The sequence below is a fragment of the Lytechinus variegatus genome, chromosome 11 (genome assembly GCF_018143015.1).
Source record: "Lytechinus variegatus isolate NC3 chromosome 11, Lvar_3.0, whole genome shotgun sequence".
In the NCBI taxonomy this organism is placed as follows: Eukaryota; Metazoa; Echinodermata; class Echinoidea; order Temnopleuroida; family Toxopneustidae; genus Lytechinus; species Lytechinus variegatus.
Window position 1 is genome coordinate 17,308,620 of NC_054750.1, and position 27,770 is coordinate 17,336,389.

The 27,770-nt window shown below is 38.3% G+C and overlaps 1 protein-coding gene across 2 annotated transcripts; it reads left to right on the forward strand.

Annotated features, from left to right (window-relative positions):
- LOC121423476 (monocarboxylate transporter 12-like) lies at nt 1–27,481 on the forward strand. Of its 2 annotated transcripts, none has more exons than XM_041618825.1 (4): nt 1–131; nt 23,091–23,231; nt 24,734–25,615; nt 27,301–27,481. In XM_041618825.1, the coding sequence occupies exons 1-4, from the start codon at nt 116–118 to the stop codon at nt 27,450–27,452; spliced, it is 1,191 nt and encodes a 396-aa protein (XP_041474759.1). In that variant the 5' UTR covers nt 1–115; the 3' UTR covers nt 27,453–27,481. The 2 variants fall into 2 exon arrangements, with proteins under 2 accessions (XP_041474759.1, XP_041474757.1); XM_041618823.1 differs by lacking the exon at nt 1–131 and adding an exon at nt 9,704–10,436.
- Nucleotides 27,482–27,770: the final 289 nt, after the last annotated feature.

Sequence of the window (27,770 nt, forward strand, 5' to 3'; positions counted from 1 at the left end):
ATACCACGCATACAGGAAGCTGATACAAAAACGTCTGTTTTCGACTCGTCGGACAGGCGACTTCTGTCTGCGCCATGAGGCTGATTTCACACAGAAGTATACTATTCGGTATACGATGCACGTTTTCGAAGGTACGTGAATGAATAGTTTGAATCGAACTATTTAAGATTACCTAATATACCTGTTCACATAAGAGAAAACTAATCGAAAATGCCGTATAGCTAAATCTAATCTAACTTGTTCGATTTCATGCAACGTGTATCATCGAGTTCTGAGATGGCAAGCTGCATGTGTTATCAGGTTTAAGGTAGATAAGTAAATGTCATTGCATGTCGTCTTTTTTTAACTGACCGAATTATATATCACATAGGCGGATCCAGGTGGGGCCCCGAGGTTGTCTCGTGATTTGCGCTCGCATTATTGTTAAAATATATCAACTCATAAATCGTATTCATGATTATAAAAGTGCTTAAAATATCCAGTTTTCAGGCCTCAATATCAACACATTTCACTCGCTCATTAGGCTTCTTACGTTAAATATGATAAAATTTTCATTAATTCCTAATTACTAAATTGTCCCTTTATCAGAAAGGGATATCGACAAGTTTCATATCGCGCTTACAGGAAGAGGAATATGATTTTTTTAATAAAATGATGTTCTTAGGCCTAGAATGTCCAGGTCCTAGGTCAAAATGATAATGAAAATATCAGATCGCGCTTTGCACTCGCATCATTTATTTAGTGCTATCCACTACACATCATTTCCCTATACACAGCACAGTGAGCAAAATATATGGGGCCCATATGGGTTACTTGTGGGCTTATCTGGGCTAAAATGTGGGTCCCATATGGGTTGCCCGTGTGGGCTATGTGTGGGCCCAGGCCATCTGGGCCCCTTGTGTTTTTTGCACCGCACACCCCGTCTGGGGCCCATATGCGCCAGGGTTTCGCGTGGGGTAAATATGGGCAGGCCCACATCGTACCCATGTAAACCATATGGGGCCCATTTGGGCTATGTATGGCCCATATGGGCCCCACCTGGCCAATCTGGGACCCATATGTACACCCTATGTGGGGCCCATTTGGGCCAAGTGCATGGGTTTAGTGTGGGTTGAATCTGGGCAAGCCCACATACCAGGCGCGCCGGAACACTTTCAGTTTTGGGGGGGCAAAATCCCGAAGGGGGCACAATATTTTTGACAGCGTGAGATACCGAAGCGATCGAGCGGTAGAGGGCGTGGGACCCCCCCCCCCCCCACGGTAAGGACTTTGTGTAAAAATGGAGTTTAAAAGTTATGTTTCAAAGAGAATTCAAAAATAAATTTCTTGAGAATTAAACATAGAATTCACTACGAAAGACTATGCTCAGAGTTTATGAGAACCTATGAAATCTACGCGCAAAACGATCGCTTAATTCGGAATGTGGTTTTCGTGTCTGATCAATTAAATTACGTAATACGCTTATATTGACTAAAAATACCAGAAATTACATTTTTCATGCAATATCCTTTCAGAAATATTTATTTATGTACATTTACATACACGGACGACGCGAGAAGAAGAAGAAGAAGAAGCAGAAGAAGCGTAACAACAGAAACAAAATACATTCTAATGAATGTCTTTTTAAATTCAAAATGGCGGCTGTTCTGACGTGGCAGACGACGATAAGCGCTTAAATACCCATTCTATTTAAATCATTTCTGACCTCAGCATTGGAGAGAGTCCCTGATTATACATACATAGGCAAAACGTTTCATATTTTGTAACTGGAGGAAAAAGAATTATGACCTGCTCAATTATTGTCTAACAATTTAAAACTTTTCTGAAAATTTTAAACATTACTCGATTTATGTGTTTCCTTTGACATGTTTTGTATGGCTGGGAAGCACTTTTGGATGACCCCTTCAAAATCTTCTTTTTTCTTTACATATTTTCTGGGGAAAATGTGACCATAACTAGGAAATGATGAATATCAAATTCCTGGAAATATTCATTGGTAAATAATCATGAACTAACAAACTACGGCGGTTCATAATGTACATTATGTAACATTATTTAGAAGAAAACAATTACATTCCAACAGCGGATGTGGTTGACGGTACACCATGTGGAGTTTTCGAAAAAAAAAGTGGATAGAGGAAGAAGTGAAATTGATAGGAGGAAGTAGACAGTGAAAGTCGAGTAAAGTTTTGTTCAAATGAGCGTAGTCCTGATAAAGACAGTAAACCAGAAAAGGTTGAAGAAGAGGCTTGATTAGTTGATAGATGAGTACTCCTGCTCTGCACTCCATTCGCCATATCAAGCTAGCATCTTCTCATTTATCCAATAAGCAACTACTCAATCCTCTATAACTCTTTAAACTTTTCGGTTTTACAGCTATTTTCAGATTCCATATGTTGCTCGAGTAACTAGCGTTCACGCGCGTTGGTGATATCGGGGGGGGGGGGGGGCGTTTCATGAAAGGACTTGTCGGACGTTTTATCCGAAAAGTCCCATTTCATCCGACAGTTACCATAGTAACAGTACCTCTCAGCCAATCAACATCAGAGAAAGATGTCAGATCTGACAACTTGTCGGATGAAACACTCCCCAGGTCCGGGAGCGTTTCATGAAAGGACTTGTAGGACGTTTTATCCGACAGTTACTATGGTAACAATGCTTCTCAACCAATCAGAATACAGGAAAGTTGTCAGATCTTACAACTTGTCGGACGAAAATATTTATGAAACACCACCCCGGTCTGAGCGTTTCTGGGCGACCGCGCGTTTGTTAGCCGACACAGCCAGCATGCAAATTTGCGATTCGGTTTTAGTCTGAAATGTATTCATTAATACTAATAGGCCCCCATTCCACAGAACGGAGACCATTGAAAGATTGGTGAGGTCTTACAGCGGTCTTCAAGATCAATGAAATTTGTCGTCTCTGTGGAATGGCTCAGAAAGACCCCTCAAAGAACTCTGAAAGACTGTTGGATATTTCTTGTCGTACTGGTCTCAGACTAGTCCTCTCGAGATCTTTCAATGGTCTTTCAGAGATTTTTTATGCAATAAGTGATCTTTCAGAATTCTTTCCATGGACTTTGCCTGGTCTTTCAATGGTCTTTCAATGATCTCTCATGAGTCTTACAGTCAGTGATCTCCGCAAAAATCTTGAGAGACTGCTGAAAGACCACTGAAAGACAATTTTCCTGTAAGACCGTTGTAAGACTGTTTTGAACCGTTTCAAGAAGTTTTGGAGCCCATGAAGACCACGAAGACCACTGAAAGATTGGTCAGGACTCGCGTAAGACCTCAAAGACCATTGTAGGTTCATTAAGAGACCTCTGAAAGATCAACCAAAATTCATGGACTTTCAAAGGTCTTTTAGCGGTCTTGTTTATCACACTGTAATAAGATGGAAAAGGGGCTTATCAAAGGTATGTTTCACAGAGGGACATGTTCGTCAAAAGACGCAAGGCTTACTATAATGTGTAATTGCCCCGTCAGGGGCGAAATTTTTTTCATTTTTGACAAAAGAAATGACAATTCTTAGGCAGAAAAGTGCCGTCATCGTTTACTTTTGTCCTTAAATAATATAATTTTTCTACTTTTAGGGGGGAAAATTGGGGGGGGGGGGGGGGCAAAATCTCGTTTTGCCCCCCCCCCCCCCCAAATTTTCTTTGGGGGGGCAAGTGCCCCCCCTGCCCCCCGCTTCCGGCGCCCTTGCCACATAAAACCCATGTAAACCCCACATGGCCCATCTGGGCCCCATGTGAAAACAATACTGTGTTTTTATATGGGTCCCATGTGGGCCCCATGTAGGTTCACGATGTTTTAAGCAATTAAAAAAAATACATTAATTTCTGACATTAAGGTGATCTTACAACCCAATACTCTAATCCTTATACCTTTAATCCTACATTGTAACCCTAAATCCTAATCCTATCCTACACCTAACCACTGAATCTTGTTATTGACTTCTATATATACAGCGATTTTGTCAATATTTATCCTTTAAAATTTTGTCCTGAAATTAAATGTTTCGATTTTTAATTTTATAGTAATAAATTACATACTTTTCTGAAACTTTTTACGGTGGAATCCTTGCATAAACATAAACATTTCAATTGTTGTAGCTGTTTTAGCTAAAATTTTTGTCATTTACTGTTGTAATGAATATTCATGACTGCAGTCTAGATCGATCGATCCAGTGATATGCCCATCTCCAGCCCAGCTGATATTCATCTGGTACATATGGGCCCAGATATATCCCAGATGGGTCCCACATAATTTAGCCCATCTGGGTCCCACTTGGAAATGCCCATCTCCAGCCCAGATGATATTCATCTGGTACATATGGACCCAGATATAACCCGGATGGGCCCCACATATTTTAGCCCACCTGGGTCCCACTTGGAAATGCCCATCTCCAGCCCAGATGATATTCATCTGGTACATATGGGCCCAGATATAACCCAGATGGGTCCCACATATTTTAGCCCATCTGGGTCCCACTTGGAAATGCCCATCTCCAGCCCAGATGATATTCATCTGGCACATATGGGCCCAGATATATCCCAGATGGGTCCTACATATTTTAGCCCATCTGGGTCCCACTTGTAAACGCCCATCTCCAGCCCAGATGATATTCATCTGGTACATATGGGCCCAGATTTAACCCAGATGGGTCCCACATATTTTAGCCCATCTGGGTCCCACTTGGAAATGCCCATCTCCAGCCAAGATGATATTCATCTGGTACATATGGGCCCAGATATAACCCAGATGGGTCCCACATATTTTAGCCCATCTGGGTCCCACTTGGATATGCCCATCTCCAGCCCAGATGATATTCATCTGGCACATATGGGCCCAGATATATCCCAGATGGGTCCCACATATTTTAGCCCATCTGGGTCCCACTTATGAAAACACCCATCTCTAGCCCAGATGATATTCATCTGGTACATATGGGCCCAGATATAACCCAGATGGGTCCCACATATTTTAGCCCATCTGGGTCCCACTTGGAAATGCCCATCTCCAGCCCAGATGATATTCATCTGGTACATATGGGCCCAGATATAACCCAGATGGGCCCCATATATATGGGCCCCATGTGGACCTACCCACTTCTAGCCCATATGGTTTCCATATGGGTCCCAGATAACCCACATTGGACCCATATGGGGCCCAGATATTTTGCTATCTGGGTAATTATGCCACTTCGCCCATATAGATACCACATGGGGCCCATATGGTTTTATTATGTGGGTTCTAGGTGGGAAAACCCATATGGGCCCCATATGGGTTTTATATGTTCCTATATGGGCTCAGGCGATCCGTAATTATGCCACTTCATTTCATTTATTTCCACAAAATTAAAATATATACAAAGCAAAATACAAATACATTTTAAAATAGTGGTGGACCAAATGAATGCTCATCAGGCTTGTTCGGATGGCCCAAAATAACATTCATAAGTGCACATAGTACGTAATACATAATACACAAAACATAATACATACATAATCATAAGAACACATCCATATGGCATAAGACAGGACAGAAAAGAAGGAAGAAAGAAACAGAGAGGCTATAATTATTTTTCAAGAGAAAGGGGTTGCTCAGTGTAAAGTAAGTGTCGTTTGTAATTAAAGTTGAAAAGTTGACATGTCTTTGGTGTCTGAAGTTTAACAGAGAGATTGTTCCACAGTATAGGGCCCTGATAAAAGATGGTTGATTTGGCTAGCTCAGTTCGACACAAAGGAGGATGAAATTTGCATCTATTTCGTGTATTATAGGAATGAATGAATGGATCGATTCAATATAAAATAATTTAAAAGTGACGATGGTATACTACCATGATAACAGTTATTCATGAAAGAACCATTTTGTAAAGAAATAATACTATGAATTGAAAGAATATTCATTTTGGAAAATAGAGGGGAAGAAGGATGTAAATGATGAGAATGAGTTATAACTCTTAGTGCCCTTTTCTGTAGATGAAATATACGATTAAGATTATATTTTGATGAGAAGCCCCACACTGTGGAACAATAACTTAAATGAGAAGATATTAGAGAATGATACAATAATTTGAGAATATTTCTGGGCAAAAATGACAATTTTCCAAGAATTCCGATATTTCTAGATATGGTACCACACAAATGACTTATATGATTAATCCAAGACAACTTATCATCAATAATAACACCTAAGAACTTAGTACTTGACACTCTATTACTTCGCCCATATAGATACCACATGGGGCCCATATGGTTTTATTATGTGGGTTCTTGGTGGGAAAACCCATATAGGCCCCATATGGGTTTTATATGTTTCTATCTGGGCTCAGTCGATCCATAATTATGCCACCTCGCCCATATAGATACCACATGGGGCCCATATGGTTTTATTATGTGGGTTCTAGGTGGGAAAACCCATATGGGCCCCATATGGATTTTATATGTGTTCTATCTTGGCTCGGTCGACCCTGAAATAAGACCACATCGCCCATATAGATACCACATGGGGCCCATATGATTTTTATTATCTGGCTTCTAGGGCCACATATGGGTTTTACATGGTACATATGGGCCCCAGTAGGCCCACATGATTCCCATATGGGCCCCAGATACTTTGCTATCTGGGAGTGCTTTAGATAGTGCATCAATTCTCCCTTTTCATACCGGAATATCAAATATTTAATAATTTAAATATGTATCGCCTTAATAGCTAACTGCAAAACGTCCTTAACAGGTCCCTTTTCGATCAAGCCAGAACCCATATTAAAAATTTCTGCTCGCGCTTCGCGCTCGCAGTAATTATCCAAGCATCTTGTGCAGGTTCATAAACATTGCCCAGAATATTCAATTTTCAGAATAAAATACATGAAATTCCAAAAAGCAAAATCTATCAAAACTCTATTTTTGAAATAAAAATTTCGAAATTTTTGTTCGCTCGCAACTTCTTACTGATTTTACGCGATACGCCGTATTGAGCCCCCTCAATTTTTTTGGCTCATTACGCCACTGGGACAACCCCTTCAAAGAAACAAACAAAAATCAACTTTAAGCGTCCGATTGGGGAAAATGTGGGTGAAAAAATTTCGGGGCCCCCTATTGGCGGGAGCTGGATCCGCCCCTGTATCATGCATATTTTGCGTGATTTATGTTGTCTCCTTGTTTTTCTTTTATTTTGATCTTGAAATGATTGAAGAAACAATATGTGAAAATGGTTGAACTAACACGCAGTGCGGCTTAGTTCATGTGTATAATATAGTTGAGCCATAATCACTTCTGATAAATTGAAAAACATGAGGAAGTATATTGAATATTATTTCCAAAAAATATTTGTTTTATTCCCTTTTGATATGAGTTCGCAGAGCGGCGATGTTAAAGAAGAATAAAGCTACCCCACTGTAAATTGTTGGAATATTTATTTTGTTTGGCGGAAAATGGGCTGATTTTTCTTTCTCGAGATTTGTTTATTACGTCAGAAGCGACAGTTTCCCTCTGTAATTTTGTTATTGTCACGAGAGGGGGCCCTTTTACCGGACAGCATGTACGCAGAAACACCATCATTTCTCTGTTTTATGAACCTTGCCACTTGTCAGAACTTAACGATGCATTGTCTCTCGCAATTGGGTTGTTTTCTGTGTCATGGTGATCTGTTGAATTTGAATGTAATTAAAACACATGTATATTCACTTTTGATACGAGTTCACAGATCTGGGATGAAAAAAAAGCTACCCTCACCATGACATCAAGCAAAAATTATGAATTAATGATAAAAATAATAAATAAATAAATTGTTAGTTGTTGGTGTGTAAAATCAAATAAATCCATCTCGATCAACTAACCGCATCAATAAATGATTAAAAGTTGAATTAAATAGAAGTTTAATAATTTGCAGAGGTGATTGTTCTGCTCGAAGATATTCCACAAGTTCATTTTCGAATATCAATACATTTTGCCGAAAAAAGGGGGTGTTTTGTTTTCTTTCCTTCTATTAACAAAAATAGGTAGGAATACTGCTTATTGTCATTAAGCCCAGATATATAACAAGATTTCACATGAATAATACATTACAACATTCCTTTTCTTATTTTCTCTATTTCAAATGAGAGGAGAAGAGCCATTATCATCTTCGTCTGAGGTATATCTTGACGCCTTCCATACAAGTATAGGACACGTGTTGCAGCCTTAATTGTGTGACCCGCCAGCGAAATCATTTTTCCCACCATTAAGTTCTGGAAGCCAATATGAATATTCATGACGTCTTCGGAATAACATTATGCATGCGCGTGGACTACATCTTTACAAAGTTAATTGTCATTAGTGGTTGAACGTTCAGCGGTCACGTTGCCACGAATGAATCAGCAATTACCGGTGCCCTATTACAGGCTTAGATCTATATGTAGATCCAATTCTAGACTGAATACTAGCTCATCCAACTGCCATTAATGACAAGACAAAATGTTAGGGCTAGGGCTATAGCTTAGGCTAGCGCGTTAACTTTAGCTAAAATCTCAGGGGACCCTGTCTAATGACGACTGATGCCATGGTTAACTTTGAACTGGTTCATTTCTAACTTTACGTATGATGGGGTGACCATAATTTGCGCACATTTTAAATATTATCATGATGTCTATTTTCCATCAAATATTTTTCACAGTTCACACAAAATTAATCAAAATCATAAGTACCAGACAGACGGCAGGATCCGAAAGTCAAATTCGCTTGACGAAATTATAAAGTAGGTCAAGGGTTTCGCTCGTATCGCGATCTCAAAAGTGCATGGCGATCGACTAATGCGCGCTCGGCTGAAAAAGTGTCATAAAAAGTGTGACCTTAATTTGCGCACGGTCGTTTTGCAAAGCTTTAGAAAAGAAATCAAGCAGAGAAAGGTAAGATAATTATATCAGATGGAGGTAAAGAAATGCCATAAATTTGGTTGGTATCACATTTTACTTCTTTGGAGACCTCTGCTTGCAAACTGGCGATTTCTTGATGCTTGTCGAGAAGATCGGATTTTCTCGGAGCTGACGCAAAAGGCAACAAAATTCACCAATGTTTTGCCATTATATTCATAGTTTGGGACCTTATTAGAAAATTACCATACTCAGTAATTTTGGATCGCTTTTTATGTTGGTGATGTCAGTTTTCAAGATATTAATTAGATAAAGAGATATTCGACCGTGCGCAAAATTAGGCATCGCGCGATTTGCACTCACACCATACATTAAATTAGGTTAGACCAATTAGCTTAGTAGCCTTGGTTTAATAGGTTTAGTCCGTATACAGAACTAGTCCTAGATCTAAATAAATTTATCTTAGATCTAGTCTCTAGATCTTGATAGACTCTGCTATGTCGGCATGGAACGTATTCTAACGTCAAAATTAACGCCATGCAGTGAGCAGAACATGCACGTAAACTATGTTTGACGCACGGCTCTGCATATACTATAATTGCAATCGCAGAGTAAACTCCCGATCTTGATTCCCGTGTTGATCAACAAAATAGGCCGATACTAGAGATCGATTTGCAATTTCTTTACTAATAATTAAGTTTTTGATTTCATGTGCTCCACTGAACGAGCCATTGCATGTGTTACTGGTTCTATATAAGGGCTAGACCGATTAAACCAAGGCGACCATTGGTCAGATTTGGCTAACGGAAGTAAACCTAAGTTCGGAATTAATTCTTAGTTACTCATGGCATTAGTCAGCCGCAGGCATAATAGACAGGTCCAAATTTTGTGATAAAGTTAATGCACTAGCCTAGCCATAGCCTAGATTAGCATTTTTTCCCTCTCATTAATGGCAATTTGATAAGTATTTAAGAATTGGATCTCGCCTGATATAGATCTAAGCCTAAGGCCAATATAAGAGTACCGGCAATTTGAAGGTGCTGATCTATAGTCATGGCAACGCGAAAGACCAGTTTTGTAAACAGATGTGCGCATGCGTACTTATTCCGAAGACGCAAGTCATGTATATTCATATTGGTTTCCGCAACTGCGGTGGGAAAAATAACGCGACCCGCCATGCCCGTACAGCGTATAGTGAATAAGCATCCAATTATGCATTCCATATACTTCTATGTAAACTTAGCCTTAGAGGGCTCAAAACATTTCGAGATGCAGGTACTGTCTACATACCCTCATGATCGCGATTTCTTAAGTCGGTTACGAATGAGCATTATTGTATCAGTAACACAAACGGAAATACGGAAGATCCATAGATGAGGAAGAAAAAAAAAAGAACAGTTGACAGTAAAACATGAACAGGAAAGTATTCATTCTCCTCGGTGCTTGGATGATTCAGTTTTTCGAGGTCGGAACCGTCAAATCGTTCTCGGTTCTTATTAATCATATTGCTAAAGACGTCGACTCCACAATAAGTCATATTGGCACTTTCATCGGGATTTTTCATGCCGTCACTGTAATATTTGGTAAGTCACGATTACAGAAATTTAATTTAATTTCAAGTTTTATGTAGATGGATGGGCTTGGGAGGACTGACACATTAAGAGTTTTATTCGAAAAGGAGCTAAATCCACAAAGCCTTTCGAAAAAGCTATGTGGATTGAGCTCCTTTTCTGTGAATAGAGTGTTTTTAATTCTCAACTTTTCCTTATCTTCTGTTATTCTAGTTTAATATACACGATATTTCTATCGTCTGAGACTAATTTAATAATTTTTTGTCTAGCATTCAATATGAATTTCCAGGAATTTTTCTTAAATTTTATTTTTCATGTATTTTGGAATATAACCTTATAGTCGAAAGTCCATGCAAATCTAAACATGTGTAAAATGGAATTGATCACGAGATACATGAATATTGCTAGCAGAGTACATTTTACATCTTTTCTGATGCAGGCGCGGATCCAGGAGGGGGCCGAGCCGGCCCCGCCCCCCCCCCTATTTTTTGACAACCTGCAGAAAAAGTGTACATTTTAACTTGATAGAAACTATGAAAAACAGAAAGAAAAGTAAAAAAAAAAAAAAAGGATATCATACCCATGATGTGTAATTTACAGCCTCGTAACGGCCGGCCCGACCCCAAAGGAAACAAGAAAAAGGTGAGGGGAAGAATTGGAAAATAGACTTTGCTTTATATTAAAATTTTCGCTCGCGCTTCGCGCTCACATTGCCTGTGTAATGAATTCCATTCAAGAGGATTAATGGCACTTATATATCCAGTTCTGAAATCAATTTGCACACAATATTTTAGCTCGCACATCAAGCTTTCATTATTTTGTTTGATTTACACAAATTGTTCATATATATCAAAATTTTCAGCTTGTGTGATTTGTGAGTAACCTATCCTCTGGAAATTCTTACCAAAATTTGTCAAAATGCTTCTTTATTATGTCAGTATATAAAAAAATCAAGCTCGTGCTTCGCGCTCGCATTGTTTAAATGTTTGTGAACACACAGCTTGTTTTTTATTCAAATAAAAACGCGCTTAGACTGTCCAGTTCTCAGGTCGGATATCAAAAATTTTGAGCTCGTGCTTCGCACTCTCATTATTAAATTATTGATACTTTATCCTCTTCATTAATCACCAAAGAACAGTCCTAATTGAGTCCCTTTTCACATTACTATAATAAAATTTCGGCTCGCGCTTCGTGCTCGCATTATTTAGTTGGATACTTATCTTTTTTCATAATTATAAATTTTCCTCAGAATCTTCCGGTCTAAGGACATAAAATGTCAAAGAATTTGAGCTCGAGCTTCGCGCTCGCTTTATATATTAAGGCCACATGAGATACCTTATCTTGTTTATAACAATAAAAACTAACATATACTTGAAACTTCAGTCTTTAGTTAGGACTACTCCCTGAAAAACCAACAAAAAATAAAATTATGGCGGCCAATCGAGAAAAATGTTGCTGAAAATATATTTCGCCCCCCCCCCCCTATTGGCGAAAGCTGGATCCGCCCCTGTGATGTTTATCCATTGAAAAAATCTTTTCTAATGGCGGTGACTTTTCGGATGGTCAAATAGTAAAATGCTGCTATTTTCATCAAATTTGCACTAATGGTGTGAACTTGTATCCTCAACATGTACTTAAATATTTGATTGCATAACTTTATGTAAATTCGTAAATTGGAGAAATTTGAATTACCATAATAGTGGATAAAGCTCCCTTTGGAATAAAATTGTTTGGGATTTAACTTCTTTTGGAATAAAACTCAAATTTGCAATCAAGTTTTGTCAATCCCCCTCCCCCCCAAAAAAAAATCAAATAGGATATGGTGCATTTTCATTGCCACGTCTAAAGGGGTTTCATACCGGGATCTGCGTATTTAGTTGCGTCGAGTTGTGTAGATACTACGCAACACTTCGCCGCCATTCGTTTTTGGCAAAGCAAGTATACGCAAAATGGGTAGGCGGGAGGAACGCAAAAACTTATACATGATTATTTTTTTGCGCACTGTGGCGTAGAGCCAGGTGTAGACAAGTCGACACAATACCACGCAATTGTACGCCACTCCTTCTCAACACTACGCCAAAATTATGTTTCTCAAAACACTTTTTAAAACTTGCGCATCCATGAAATGGCTGAAAATAATCATATCAAAACAAATAAAGTAAAATTCATTAAGCAAATTGCAAAATAATTCACGTAATTTTTTTCTTCAATATTTTGTGAAAACACTTATGCACAGTTTGTCATGAATAATGATATTAACTGGACTGATGGTGAAAATGTCCCTACTTTTTTATGTCATTAAATGACATTGGTCGTGTGGTCCAATGGTTAGAGCATTGGACTCATTTAAATCGAAAAGTTATTAGTTCAAATCCTCACCAGCATGCCTGCATTGTCTCCACTTTGATAAAAAGGCCCGAGAGAAATATATGTGGTCTATAAGGTCAGCCACTATAACTGATTAACTTAGACGTAAAATGTTTTCCAGGTAGCCAGCTTGGTGTTTACCAGCAAGACGCTCAGTGTCCTGCTAAGCTCCTATGGGAGTTAAGCATGATTATTTCATGTGTGTACTGATATTAAAAAGAATAACGAATGTCTGATCTAAACAGTGCGTACCTGACATGTGCATATCGGCACAATTTTTTTCAAGGTGGGGGGGGGGCTGACAATCGTTGCCCAAATATCAACTTAGCAGCTTTTTATTTTCGAGCAAGCTTTTTTTTTAGATTTATATCTAGCCTTTTCACAAGGTGTGTAAAGTGCAGAAATTATACATTCGGTCATAAAATTACCAATACACATGGATATCTGCGCACCTCGCAGTCCTCGTTGCCCGTTCATTTTGCAGCCCCCCCCCCCCATACACTTTTGGATATGTAGGTCTGGAAGTGGCACTGAAGGTGGGAAAGGTTCCCCTGGGGATGTCTTATAAAACAGTTGGGATCTTGTTACTTCTGATATTTGCTGTCGGGCAATTGCACTTTATGGGTCGAAATTGTCTTTTTTAATCAGTCCATAAGTGAATGTATTGGATCGTGATCGGTATATTTTTAATCAAGTTGTAATTGCAAAATCTATATTAAACTACTTCTTTTATTCCTCTTTGAAGGTGTTTACATTATGTTCCCAATTCTGCCCATTTGGAGGCGGATCCAGCCTTCGCCAATAGGGTGGGGGGTTCTGCGATATTTTCCTCGATCGGCAGCTCGAAGTTGATTTTTTTTTTGTTTCTTTGAAAGAGGAAGCCCTAATAGTAACTTTTAAGCTTTATTATTATAAATCAACATTAATGAATAATAATTTTATAAGCCTGATTTGAGTAATGCGAGCGCGAAGCGCTAGCTATTTCTGATATCATGTATTTTGTCCTAAAATTTAACATTCTTGCCAATGTTTGTGATCATAAACGAAGCGTGCATCCAACTAAATATTTATTGCGTAGCGCGAGCAGATATTTTAATATACGTTTTGATCAGATCAAACAAGGATTTGTTATCGGCTGCTTGCAGTTAGCCATTAAAGACGTGACATATTTCAACAATCAAATAATGCGAGCGCTAAGCGCGAGTTGAAATTTTTTTAATAATTTTTTTTACCTGAAGAATGGAAATTCTTTTCACTCTTTGTAATCGTAAAAAGGATAAGTATAAAACTAAACAATTGATGCGAGCGCACAAAAATCCAAGATTTAGACCTAAAAATGGGACACTCTGTTTATGTTTTGTAAATCATGAAAAGGATGAGTAATTGGAAATCTTCCTAGATTAATAATGCGTGCGCAAAGCTCGAGCAGAAAATTATTGATATTGTGATCTGAGACTGGATAATGATTTAAATAGAGAACAAGCTTCGGTTGTGAATAAACATGCGCGCGCGTTTCAGAATTCGACCTAGAAACTTGGCATTGTAAATACTTTTTTATCATGATAATCACAAAAGCGAGCGCGAAGCGCGGGCTTCAAATATTTGATATTCTGATCTGAAAAGGGGTCAATTTAAGCTATGTATTTTAAGCAATTTTAGAAAAATTGTGAGGTGGATATGGATCACAGTAAAAGAGAGCTGATACGTTCCATTATTATTACTTTGAGCTTTGACGTTCTAAGAACATTTAATATATCATCATATGATAATGATGACTATTTTCCTATTTCTCTTCCTAAGCTCGATGTGAAACTTGTCGATATTCTATTCGGAAAAGGGGACAATTTGATTATAAATCAGGGGCGGATCCAGCTTTCGCCAAAAGGGGGGGGGGCTTAAACATATTTTCATCAACATTTTTCTCGATTGGACGCTATAAATCTGTTTTTAGGGGGTAGTCCTAACTAAAGACTGGAGTTTTAGTTTTTATTGTTACAAACCAGAAAGGTATCTCATTTGGTCTTAATACATATAGCGAGCGCGAAGCGCGAGCTCAAATTCTTTGATATGTCCTTAGACCTGAAGATTCTGAGCAGTTTTTATAATCATGAACAAAGATAAGTATCTAACTAATCAATGCGAGCGCGAAGCGCGATCCGAAATTTTAATATAGTAACGTAAAAAGGGACTCAATCAGGATCGACTGTTTTAGTGATTAATGAAGAGGATACAAGTATCACCAATTAAATAATGAGAGTGCGGAGCGCGAGCTCAAAATTTTTGATATTCCGACCTGAAAACTGGACAGTCTAAGCGCGTTTTTATTTAAATAAAGAACAGGCTGTGTGTCTCAAACAATTAAATGCGAGCGCGAAGTACGAGCTTAAATTTTTGAAATACTGACATGATAAAGGGGCATTTTCAGAAATTTTGGTAAGAATTTCCAAAGAGGATAGGTATCTCACAAATAAAACAATGCAAGCGTGCAGCGCGAGCTGAACATTTTGATATATATTAACAATTTGTGTACATCAAACTAAATAATTAAAGCTTGATATGCGAGCTAAAATATTGTGTGCAAATTGATTTTAGAACTGGATATATTAAGTGCCATTTAATCCTCTTGAATGGGATTCATTACACATGCAATTAATGCGAGCGCGAAGCGCGAGCGAATTTTTTTTAAATATAAAGTCTTTTTTCCAATTCTTCCCCTCACCTTTTTTTTTGGTTTCCTTTCGGGGTCGGGCCGGCCGTTACGAGGCTGTAAAATACACATCATGGGCATGATGGGTATAATACCTCTTTCTTACTTTTCTTTCTGTTCATCGTTTCTATCAAGTTAAAGAGTACACTTTTTTATGCAGGTTGCCAAAAAAATAAGGGGGGGGGGCGGGGCCGGCTCGGCCCCCTCCTGGATCTGCGCCTGTAAATGAATATCTTATTTATTGATCTAATAAGACCAATGAGAGCGCGAAATATGTTAATAGTACGGCCTGAAAACTAGATATTTAAGCATGGAGCGCTAGGTCATACGTCATTGACCACTTGACTTGAATAGGGATATTTTAAGAACTTTATGGAATACAGGAAAATAATAGTTACCTGACACATTCAATTTTGCGAGCGCGCATCGCGAGCAGAAGATGATAATATCCATTGCGTCCCACAAAAAAGCGAAACCGAGATATATCGACGATTTATCAACAAATACAATAGACATTAATGACATACGATTGTAAAGCTTGAATCTCTTCTATCATCTAAAATTATTTAAATTATTTCGCCTTCACGCATGAGTGAGTCAAAACGATTTGAAAAGGGGATAACAAATAGTCACTTGGCGGGCTGTATCTGAATTTCCAAAACGCAAAACACATTTTCAAAAAGTGTAATATTTGCACTTTAATTTGATACCTCAATTACAAAAAAAATGATAAAGAAATGAGAAAGTTCTGGTTATTTGAAATAAGGCTTGAATTTCGGTTACGCTTCGTAATTCCGAAGATTCGCTATTCCGAAGTTTCGTTATATCGAAGGTTCGTAATTCCGAAACACGTAAATTGCCTAAACCTCGATTCGAAAACGAAAAGGGGTTTGTTAATCCAAACATTTGTTGCATTATCCCGAAGGCTCGTTTTTCCGAAGGTTCGTCAGTCCGAAAACGAAATAAGGTTCGTTTTTCCGTAGAATCGATAATCCGAAAACGAAATAAGGATCGTTATTCCGAAGGTTCGTTAATCCGAAAACGAAATAAGGTTCTTTATTCCGAATGTTCGTTAATCCGAAAAATGAAAAAATCGGTGGCAAAGTCGAGAAAACCGGAAGGGTATTGTGGTGGAAGGGGGGGGGGTGCTGTTGCTGTTCATTTGTTATGAGGATGGGGAGGCAAAAAGAAAGGCGGAGGAGCAAAATAGAGTTAAGTAGAACAAAGCATATTTACTTTTATCTTACTAAACAATAACTGAAAATAATAAACACAATAATTGGGATTTTCTAACTTAAGATGTATACTTTAAAAGGGGTATTTCATTTCGAAAAACGGCACATTTCATTAAAAAAAAAATAGTTTTTGATTTTGGAAAAAAGTATTTCGTTCCTACGGAGATTTTTTATTTATATATTTTTTTTTGGGGGGGGGGTGGGTGTAAGTGCCTAGTGCCCCCCTCCTTTCACCACCCCTGTGTTTGAACATAGAAAAATCTAACATGATACAAAGGTAAACACAAAGACCAATCTGAACATGTTTACAATAATTACAACTTACAAAAAGATTACTAAACATCAAACAAATAAAATATGAATACATTCAACGAGAAAACTACTTTTAACAAAAAGCAGTTTAAGAGCAGAATTATTATCATAGAAGTTATCAAATTAAATATCGCCAGGGGAGTGTTGATTCATTTTTAGATTATTTTGTCAAAGTTCAAAATTTCCACTAAACGATCCATTCTTAAGACTTTTTGGCTGGGACGGGGCAGAAATTCACACCAGGCATCGTAGCCAGCTTTTCGGAATGAGGGGGTGGGGGCACTAATTTCACATTAAATGTATATGTGTATGCACATAATATACACATTTAATTATACAGATGTGGATCGAGCTTTCGCCAATAGGGGGGGGGGGGGTGATTTCATTCACATTTTCCTCAAACGGCTGCAAGCAGATTATTTTTTTGAAGGGGTAGTCCAAACAGTGACTTCTTATCATTATTCTTATTATCAAGATAATTGTATCTCATAATCCCTGATTGAATATTGCGATCGCCAGGAGCGAGCTAAATTTCATTAAAAATTTCGGGAATTTTGTCCTAAAAATGAACATTCTGAGCATTTTTTGTGATTATGAACAAGACGCGTATGGAACTAAATAATTACTTCAAGCGCGAAGTGCGAGCTGAATTTTTTGATTAAATTATTGTCACAAAGAGTAGTTTATTAGAATTCATAAATAAATAGGCCTATACATATGTACGAATCAGTGGCGTAGCTAGGATTTTTTTCCTGGGGGGGGGGCACTGGGGGGTCCTTGCTTTTTCAGGGGGCACCGGCCATTTTTTCCGATGTGTGTATGTGTCACAAGGGCGGATCCGACTTTCGCCAATAGGGGACGGGACCCGAAATTATCTTCACCTATATTTTCCCCGATCAGTCACTTCTTAGTTTTATTCTCATAAAACAACATAGAACATGAAATAATCTCATAAGCCTTATAAGAAAGTGCGAGCGCGAAACGCGAGCGATTTTTTTTACTTTCATGTACTTTGTCCCGAAAATTTGATATTCTGGGCAATGTTATGTGTGATCCTGAACAAGATTCGTATGTAACTAGATGGTTACTGCGAACGCCAAGCACGAGCAGAAATTTGTATTAACTGTTCTAGCATTATCTAAAAGGGACTTGTTAAGGACTGCTTACAGTTACCCACGAAGACGGCATATATTTCAATAATGCTGCGAGCGCGAAGCGCGAGCAAATTTTTTTGACATTCCGACTTAAAAAATGGTCATTCTAAGCTCTTTTTGTATTAATAAATCGGATAGGTATGTAACTAAACAATTGATGCGAGCGCGAAGCGCGAGAGGAAGAAAACTGAGATTTTAGACCTAAAAGCAGGACACTCTTCATATTTTGTAAATCATTAATAGGATATAGTTAACTGGGTATCATTAATAATGCAATTTTTAAGCGTGAGCAGACAATTATTGATATTCTGATGTGAAACTTGATAATTTAAGTACATTTTGAATAAACAACATGCAGGCTATCGCGCATGTTTTAGATTTAGACCTAGAATCTGGGCATTCTGAATACAATTGTTTAATGGAACATTATGGAATACACGTAGACAATATTATGAACTTGGCAAACCAAACATTGTGACAACGCAGCGTGAGCTTAAAATGCTGATATGTAGACCATAAAACGAACATTTTACAGAGCACTTAAATTTGTAAATGAACAAAGTAATAAAAGCTCGATATCCGAGCTAAAATATGTTTTGTTTATTGACTTCAAAACTTGCTCCATCTCAGCCTATTGAGCAAGATATGAATCTCATCGAACAGGCAATTCTGGCGCGAAGCGCAAGCAAAAATTTTATATAGTAACATGAAATTTTTTTTGCAAGCCTTCCCCTCACATCATTTCATTTTCTCGTCTTCCTCTTATTTTTCTCTTTTTTTTCATCTGTCTTTCTTCTTTTCCTTTTTTCTTTTCTTCTTTCTCCCCCTTTTTTTTGCTCTGCCAATTTTTTTCTGGGTGGCACCTTGGGAGGCACACCAAATATCAGTCCCCCCCCTTAACTACGCCACTGATACGAATGAAAATGCAAGCACACAGCGCCTCCTGATCAGTTTTGACGATCAGACCCGAAAAGGAATATTTGAGAACTTCATGGAACACATGAATAGAATAAGTACCTCAAACGAACCTTATTTTCAGCATAACGAACCTTACTTCGTTTTCGGACTGACGAACCTTCAGATTAACGAACCTCATTTCGTTCTCGGACTAACGAACCTTCCGAATTACAAACCTCATTTCGTTTTCGGACAAACGAACCTTCAAAATTACGAACCTTATTTTGTTTTCGGACTTACGAACCTTCGCAATTACAAACCTTATTTCGTTTTCAGACTTACGAACCTTCGAAATTACGAACCTTATTTCGTTTTCAGACTTACGAACCTTATTTCGTTTTCTAACTAACGAACCTTATTTCGTTTTCGGACCAACGAACCTTTGGAATTACAAACCTTATTTCGTTTTTGGAGTTACGAACGTTCGAAATTACGAACCTTCAAAATGACGAACCTTGGGAATAACGAACCTTCGAAATATTCGAACCTTCGGAATAACGAAGCGCCGGAATTACGAATGTATGCGTGAATTTCAATTATGTCCTAAAAATGGAGAGGTTTTACAGGCTAGCTTTGTTGACTATCGGCCATGCATTAAGTCTTTTGTTAACCGTGCGATAGCTTCTGTGAGAAAGCGGTGAAAACACGTTTATCTAATGCAATTTTGAAAATACAAGCATTGAGTGGAGGGAACAGAACGTTTTTTTTTTTACTTCTTAATCATATTCTGTGATCAAAGCACCTAAAAGGCAATGCGAGCGCGAAGCGCGAGCGAAAACTTTATATAGTGGCATGGAAAATTTTTTCTATTATCTCCCAAGTCTTCCCCTCATCTTATTTTATTTACGCGTCTCCCTCCTCTTGTATTTCCCCTTCTTTTTTCTCCTCTCTTTTCCCTTCTTTTTTATATCTTTATTTCCCCTTTTTAAATTGTTTTCTCTCCGTTAATAGGGGGGGGGGCGGGCCCCCGGGATCCGCCTATGTCATAAAAGAGATATTTGACGTTGAAATCAGTTGTAATAAAGGAGAATGAAACCATTGGAACAAGAAAGCTTGTGTGAAAATGGAAAAAAAAAAAAAAATAGATCAACGAAAGTTTTAAAAAAAATCGTACAAATAATGAGAAAGTTATGAGCTTTTGAATATTGCAATCACTAATATGCTATGGAGATAGCAAATTAGCAATGCGACAAAGATGTGTGATGTCACTTGTGTACAACTCTCCCCATTACTTTAGTACATGTAGATATTTTACTTAAATCGCCTCTTTTATCACATCTATCCGGGGATCATGTGTTCTTTCTATAGAAGGGCATGTAATACAGATTTTTAAAGAATACATCATGGATAAAGTGTATGTAGCACCATAAGAAAAAGCAAATAGAGACAGTTTGAGGGTATTAAGTACATCAAAGGGAAAATTGGTCACATGTGACATCACACATCCTGGTCGCTTTGCCAATGGGAGGATCTCCATATGAGTTAACTCTATGCGCCGCTGGGAGCTGTACGTACATGCGGATATTTCGTCGTCGGTCATCCGAACCGTCGTATCAGTCAATTTTGGTCGATAAATCGATTTTGAGATTTTGGCAGAAAATTAAACTACAAATCCTACACTATACAAATCTCAATTTCTAGGCAGCCATTAATTTTATTTTCTGAGATATAGAGAGCATTTCCATGGCGATGCCATACATTTTTTTTAATAAAATGCGCAAATCCCATTGGAAACGTGTTTTGTACTAGAGCGATACGACGTCCGCTATTTCAATGCACGCGGTCAACCAAACTGAAGTATCGGCCATCTGCACTGCATTCAACTTTGCACGTGAAAAGCGATACGACGTTTTGACTGACCGCGCGCATTGAAATCGCGGTCAGGGTTGTTGGTTGTTGTATTCCCTACGGCGTTTTTATACGGGGTAAATCTAAACCGCTCAAACCGAAATTACAAGCACATGTAGCTCTTTCGCGACATTTTCGCTGATCCGTGCTTTTGAGTAAAAATAAGGATACCACTGTCAATCAATCGTCTTGGTCTTTCCAACTATGTATTTTTCTAGCAATTGATATGTTGTACGGCTGGGGAACTAAGTGTGAAAACTATAGTAAACTTTGAAGTCGATTTTTTTCTGAAATGGGTTTCCACCGTCGTATGTGTGATACGACGGTTCGGAAGACCGCCGACGATTTTCTTTTAACAGAACTAATGCAATGATCGATATTGTCTTTTTCATCCCTTTGGTTAGATTCGTTGACATACTTGTGATTGTCTGGCATAATACCATACAGCCAAAATGTGACAGGATAACTGATGAGCGTTATGGTATTGAATAAGTGCGGGTATGATATATTTACAACCCTCCCCCCCCGCCCCATACACAAACGAACACACACACCCATGCATCCACCCCACACTCACAAGCTCATCCACACCCACACACGAGCGCACACTTCTACTCTCTCGTTCTCTCCTTGATTTTTCGTTCTCCTTGCGCGCTCCCCCCCCCCCCCCACTCCTCTTCCCTCTATATCTTTCTGTCTCTCACTGCTATCATTGCAAGAGTCGGGGCGGCGGAACGTATTTTCGTTTGGGGGAGCAAAAGAAGGGCACATATATGTCAAAATGGGCATTTCGGTGCAAATGAAATGTTCACCTTGAGATCATCATCTGCTGGAAGTAGTTTGTGTGTTTTGTAGCCATTTGAAAAGATTTCTGAGTGAAAAGAGAACTATTTAGGCTCATCCGCAAGGGAGCGTAGCGAGCGCGTGGGTTTGGAAAACATTCAAATCTGAAGTTGTAAAATTCGCTTTTGGTCAATTACGGCGCCAATTCCTGTAAGAGGGCATCCTTGCGAGATGTTGAAAGCGGGAATCGCGATGTCAAACTTTTGGCCATTTCAAGTAATAAAACATAACATCGAACATTCCGATCAGTTTTTGTAAACTTGAAAAAAATATGTGCAGATCTAAATAATCTAAATAATTCAAGCGAGCGCAAAGCGCGAACTGAAATTGTTAATATGCTGACCAGAAAAGTAACCTGTTAAGGACAGTATTTAATCTCTCATGAATAGGATACATATTATCTCACCTATAAGATCGAATAATTTGAGCGCGAAAAAAAACCTTGAAAAACTAAGCATTTTTTTGTAACCAGGAACAGGATGGCTACCTTACTAAACAATAATTGAACCAAAAAATTGGCAAATGCCTAACCTAAAATGTATTATGTTTGACTTCAGAAAGGGTTTTCATTTTGAAAAGGGCATATTTCATTTTTTTTGGCGTGGGGGGGTGCCCACTGCCCACCCCCTCCTCCGTTCCGCCGCCCGTGGCGAGAGTTTTTTTTTTTGTTTAGACTACATACTGAACATGGTCAAGAGTATGATCACTGATTCAACTCTACATGTATAACTACTTTAATGTACGAAGATGATTATGGTTTGTCATTATGTCTTATCGAACGCATTGAACGCGGACGTTTTACTCGTTACGCACCCAAAACACACACAAAAAAGTGTGATTAATCAAATCGCACTCAACTATGGCAAGCTAGCAGTGCCACTATTAATGTGTTTCTCTGCATGTTCTATGAGCATCCAAAAAAGTTTTCTAGACCTTCAACATGTTCAAAGATCACTCTATAAGGCCGACTTTGTGCAATGTTGCAACAGCACTTCATAAAGTAGGAAAGCTTGAAAAAGAAATCGACCAATGAGATTACCACACGGGTACACACGCAACTCCTGCGCAGTCTGTGAAAAAAAAATACAGGCAGACTTGGTGGGATTCGAACGCTGGTTTCTTTTTCACAGGCTGCAGCAGTTGTGTGTGTTACTCTTGTGGTTAGAGAGAAAAATGAATATATTAATTATTTTTTTGATTAGCATTTTCGCCCCCCCCCCCTCTCTCTCTCTCCCTCTCTTAGGGGTGTTAGCTAATGTTTTGCTGGACCATTTTTCTCCACGTCGGTTATGTATGGTTGGCGGAATGATTGGGTCGGTTGGCTTAATGTTGTGTTCTATCGCCGACACCGAAGTCACCATCGCAGTTTTCCTCGTCATCTCGGGTGAGATTTCATTTCAAGCGGTGATGGGTTAAATGGAAATCGAATTTCCATGGCATCATTCTAACACATGGACGGCGCTATATACAGTTTTCAAGTAGTGGGCAAAGCCGGAGATTAATATTACTCTTCATTCAGATGTTTTTTTTTTACAATGACTAGAATAATTATGTTTACTTTTTTAATTATATTTGATATGTTAGTCATATTAATGTTTTGAGTCTGGTTCAATATTCTCCTTCTTAATATTCCTCTTCTCATTATTCCTGAATTTCTTAATTTTTTTCATTTCTTTCTGACTCCCATCCCCTCTATTTTCGCTCCATCCCTGGAATCGACTATTGCTCAATCCTCTGTCGTTTCTATTTCTCTGACAATCAAACAATGGTTTCTACTTCCAAATTTTGTCTTGTCACATTTCTCTTGATTCAATTTTTTTGCCGTACTCTTTAAGTTTTGCTATTTCGTTTGTTTTATATCCATTTTGTTGCTTGTATATTAATCTTATGAATATTGAGTTATTATTTTACTGATTGTATTTTGTCCTTCAGGACCATCATGTAAAACAGCCATTGTGCTGATACATGTTTTTATCCTGAATTAATATTTTGAAATAAAATAATATAATAGAAATGAGAAATAGAGAAAGACCGGAGTTAAAAAATATAAGTGAGAAAGAAGAGAAGGACACAAGGCATTGTCCGTTTATCTTTATCATCCTTGAAATTCGATTGAGGAAAGATTAAGACTCCTGCTCCACCCTTCTGTATGTATAAATATCATGGCGTCGCCTCTGCTTTGAGAAATATACAAAATCGTAAAATATGTCAAGGTGTCTTAATCATGTTGAAAAATAAAAGGTGAGGCAAAATTAACAATGGCAGACATCATTCTGTGTGCGGCAAAAACAAAACAAATAAAAATGTAATGAATTAAAGAATCTTCAGTGTTCGAGAGATTCAGTAGGAAGAAAATACATTGTAAAACAACAAAGAAAAAATACTTGCCTGATAGCTAATTTCATGATCCGTCCGTCCTCGTAGAAATTTGTTTTCTACAAAATGGAAAAACAGTCCATTTTTTCTTATTAAGTGAAACGAACAGACTGGTGCTCACATTTTAAAGGTTTCTGAAGATCTCAGCTATTAACAAATAAAAAGATTGGTAGATAATGTACTTTCACGCCAGTGAAAATGCTAAGAATGGTTAGGAGATTTCTGATGGATCACCCGAAAACGATTTTTTTTTCGAAAGCTATACGTCTAGGGATGCAATAGCCACATGTCGCAAATTGTTATAACAATCAAAGAAAAAAGGGCATTTTCGGTGCTGTCTTTGTGCGTTCCGGAGAAATCGCGCGAAGAGTTAGTGGGGAGGGGCTTTAATTTTTTTTCATATTTATTTATGACAAACGAACAAATAAATGAAAAAAAAAATAAATGGTGCAATTTTAACCCATCGAAAGAAATTGATATCATTATATTTTTTCATACTTTTTTTTGTAGGTATTGGATTTGCAATGACCGTCCTCCCGTCTCAAGCGTTTGTTATATCTGCTTATGGCGACAATTACTTAATACCGTTTTGCGTTAGCGCAATGGGAGCTGGTGTTGGAATGATGATACTACCATTTTGTACAAAGACTTTTTTGGAGATCTATGAGTGGAGAGGAACGATCCTTCTTCTTGGAGGATTCAATCTGCACACGGTAGTATCAGGGGCGTTGTTCAAAGGGACTTTAAGACCACGGGTATCACAAGAGGACAACTCAACACGCATTTCGGCATTGCCCTCGTCGCAGCCTACTGTCATCGACAAGGAGCAAGATGGCAAAATAAAAAGTCCACGAACTTCGCTTCCTCAACGCTGTATAACCGCTTCGTGGGCAATTATCTCAACCGTTTACCTAAAGTCAAATATCAGTATGTTTGGACAATATCCACTACTGACCTACCTGATAATAGCGGCATATCTTCATGGAATTACGTATGCTGGTTGGACTATATTCGTAATTTCCAATGCTGAAGTAAAGGGTCATCCAGAACACACTGCAGTCTTTCTCTCTTTTATCGCCGGTATTTGCAACACAGTCGGACGTCTTCTACCAGCTATACTGAAGTTTTTAAATAAAGATTTATTTTCATCTAGATTTTCATTTCTCTTGTTTGGTGTCATCGGATCGGTGCCTCTTTGTCTAAACGCCGCAGCGACAGGTCTTCCGATGCTAGGCGTCTTTGCCAGCCTCAACGGCCTAGCTTTAGGAGCGAAGGCAATCTCGAAGAGTGCCGCATCTGTGGACGTTGTTCCGGAATCGTTTTCGTCAACAGCACTAGCGTTCACATTAGTCTGTTCCGGTATGGGGGAAGTAACCGGTGGATGGGCCACAGGTAAGGACACCACAACACCCTCTAAAAGGGGGAAAGAATGGCCACTTACTAAGGAAATTTCTTACAGAGCAAGACAATAACTGAATCCCCAACTCCCCTTCAAATGCGGGAGTATATGCACGTAGGCCTACCGACCTAAAGGTCATTTTCAGGTCAATGTTAAAGTTTACATGCAAGACTCTCTTATGACACCTAACTCCACAACCGTAAGTCACTTTTCAACCAAACGTGGATGGTAGATGACTTGGGGGACCTGCATGTTAAGCTGCAGTTGGAGGTCACATGGTAAGGTCAAAGGTCGTTTTCAGGTCAACGTTAAAGTTTAAATGCAAGACACTTTTATGACACCTATAACTCCACAACTGTAATTCATTTTTCAACCAAACTGGAATGGTAGATGGACTTGGGGGATCTGCATGTTATGCTGCAGTCTGAGGTCATATGGTGACGTCAATGGTCATTTTCAGGTCAACTTTAAAGTTTACATGCAAGATTCTCTTATGACACCTAACTATGCAACCGGAAATCACTTTTCGACCAAACTTGGATTGAAGATGTAGTTAGGCGCCCTGCATGGAATGTTGCAATTTGAGATCACATGGTAAGGTCAAAGGTCATTTTTAGGTCAACGTTAAAATTTACATGCAAGACTCTCTTATGACACATAACTCTACAACCGTGACCGTAAATCACTTTTCGACCAAACTTGGGTTGTAGGTGTACTTAGGAGACCTGGGGAGCGTTTCATCAATATTTTCATCCAACAAGTTGTCAGATCTGACATCTTTCCTTGATTCTGATTGGCTGAGAGGCACTGTTCCTGGTAACTGTTGGATGAATTGGTACTTGTCGGATAAAATGTCCGACAAGTCCTTTCATGAAACGCCCCACTGGGGTCCGTTGCAGAAAGAGTTGCGTTTAAACGCAAGTCAAAAAATAAATCGCAAGTCCCAAATGCGCGCTGTTGATTGGCTGAAAATGAAGTTGCGCATGATTTTTAGAGTTGCGTTTGATTGCAACTCTTTCTGCAACGGGCCCCTGCATGTTATTGTGTTCGGAGGTCACATGGTATGGTCAAGTTCATTTTGAGGTCAACATTAAAGTTTATGGGCAAGACTCTTATGACAAGTGTTATTCCATCCCAGTCGTTTCACAATGAAGTTTTGATACAATTCTGTTGCGTGCCTTAGCAAATATTTCTGGTTATTTTTATAAGTGGGCGAGACACAAAATCGCTTATGCCTTGTTTTTACATCTATGTCTGGACAACACTCATTTGGTATTGAATTAATCGACACATGCTAGTATACCAAACATAATTTAATCAATAACGGAATGATGCAGAATAGGTACCTAGCTGAATAAAGTTATACCTTAGGGAGTTGTATATTGATAATGGTGCACTATTTTGGCAAAATTCAATCGTGCAAATCGAATCAGCAACCAAGTTATATTTACAAAATTAGCGAATAATTACGTAATGATTTTGGCATGAGAAAATGGTCGAATCGGTAAGATGGTAATTAAATCCGATGGTAATTCTGAGATTAAACATCACAAAACATTTATAATAAATACACCGAATATACATTTTTTTGTGAATCTTTTTGGCAACAACAGCACCAAACAAATACAAACAAAATATTATGCTAACTTTCATTTGCAATGATTTTTTTTTATTACAGGTAAAATCTGGGATGCAACAGGGTCTTTGGACACAGCTTTTCTGTTCCTGGGTTTTGTCGATATTTTTGGCGTGATCATCCTGATCCTGAGCTTCATACACCAGAAAATAATGTACATTGACAGCATGGCGAAGGGAGATAGAGAATATTGATAATCAGATCGATACAGCTGCAATAATATTCATACGGTGCGTATAAAAAAAAGTTTACACTTGGAAAAATCCTGTAAAATTATACATTTGTAATATCCTGAAAATTTTTCCACATTTTAAGATAGGTACAGATCCATTTTAGCAAATGACGATATAACTGTTGAAAATTTTTCCGCTTGAGTGAGCACCACTCACTTTTGAAAAGTTAGTGAAAAATGATTTGCGCAGTACTTTGAAATAGTTATGCGAATAAAAGTAGACCTTAATCATGAAGAACATGTGAAATTTAACTAGTAAAGTTGATTTGAAGATATATTT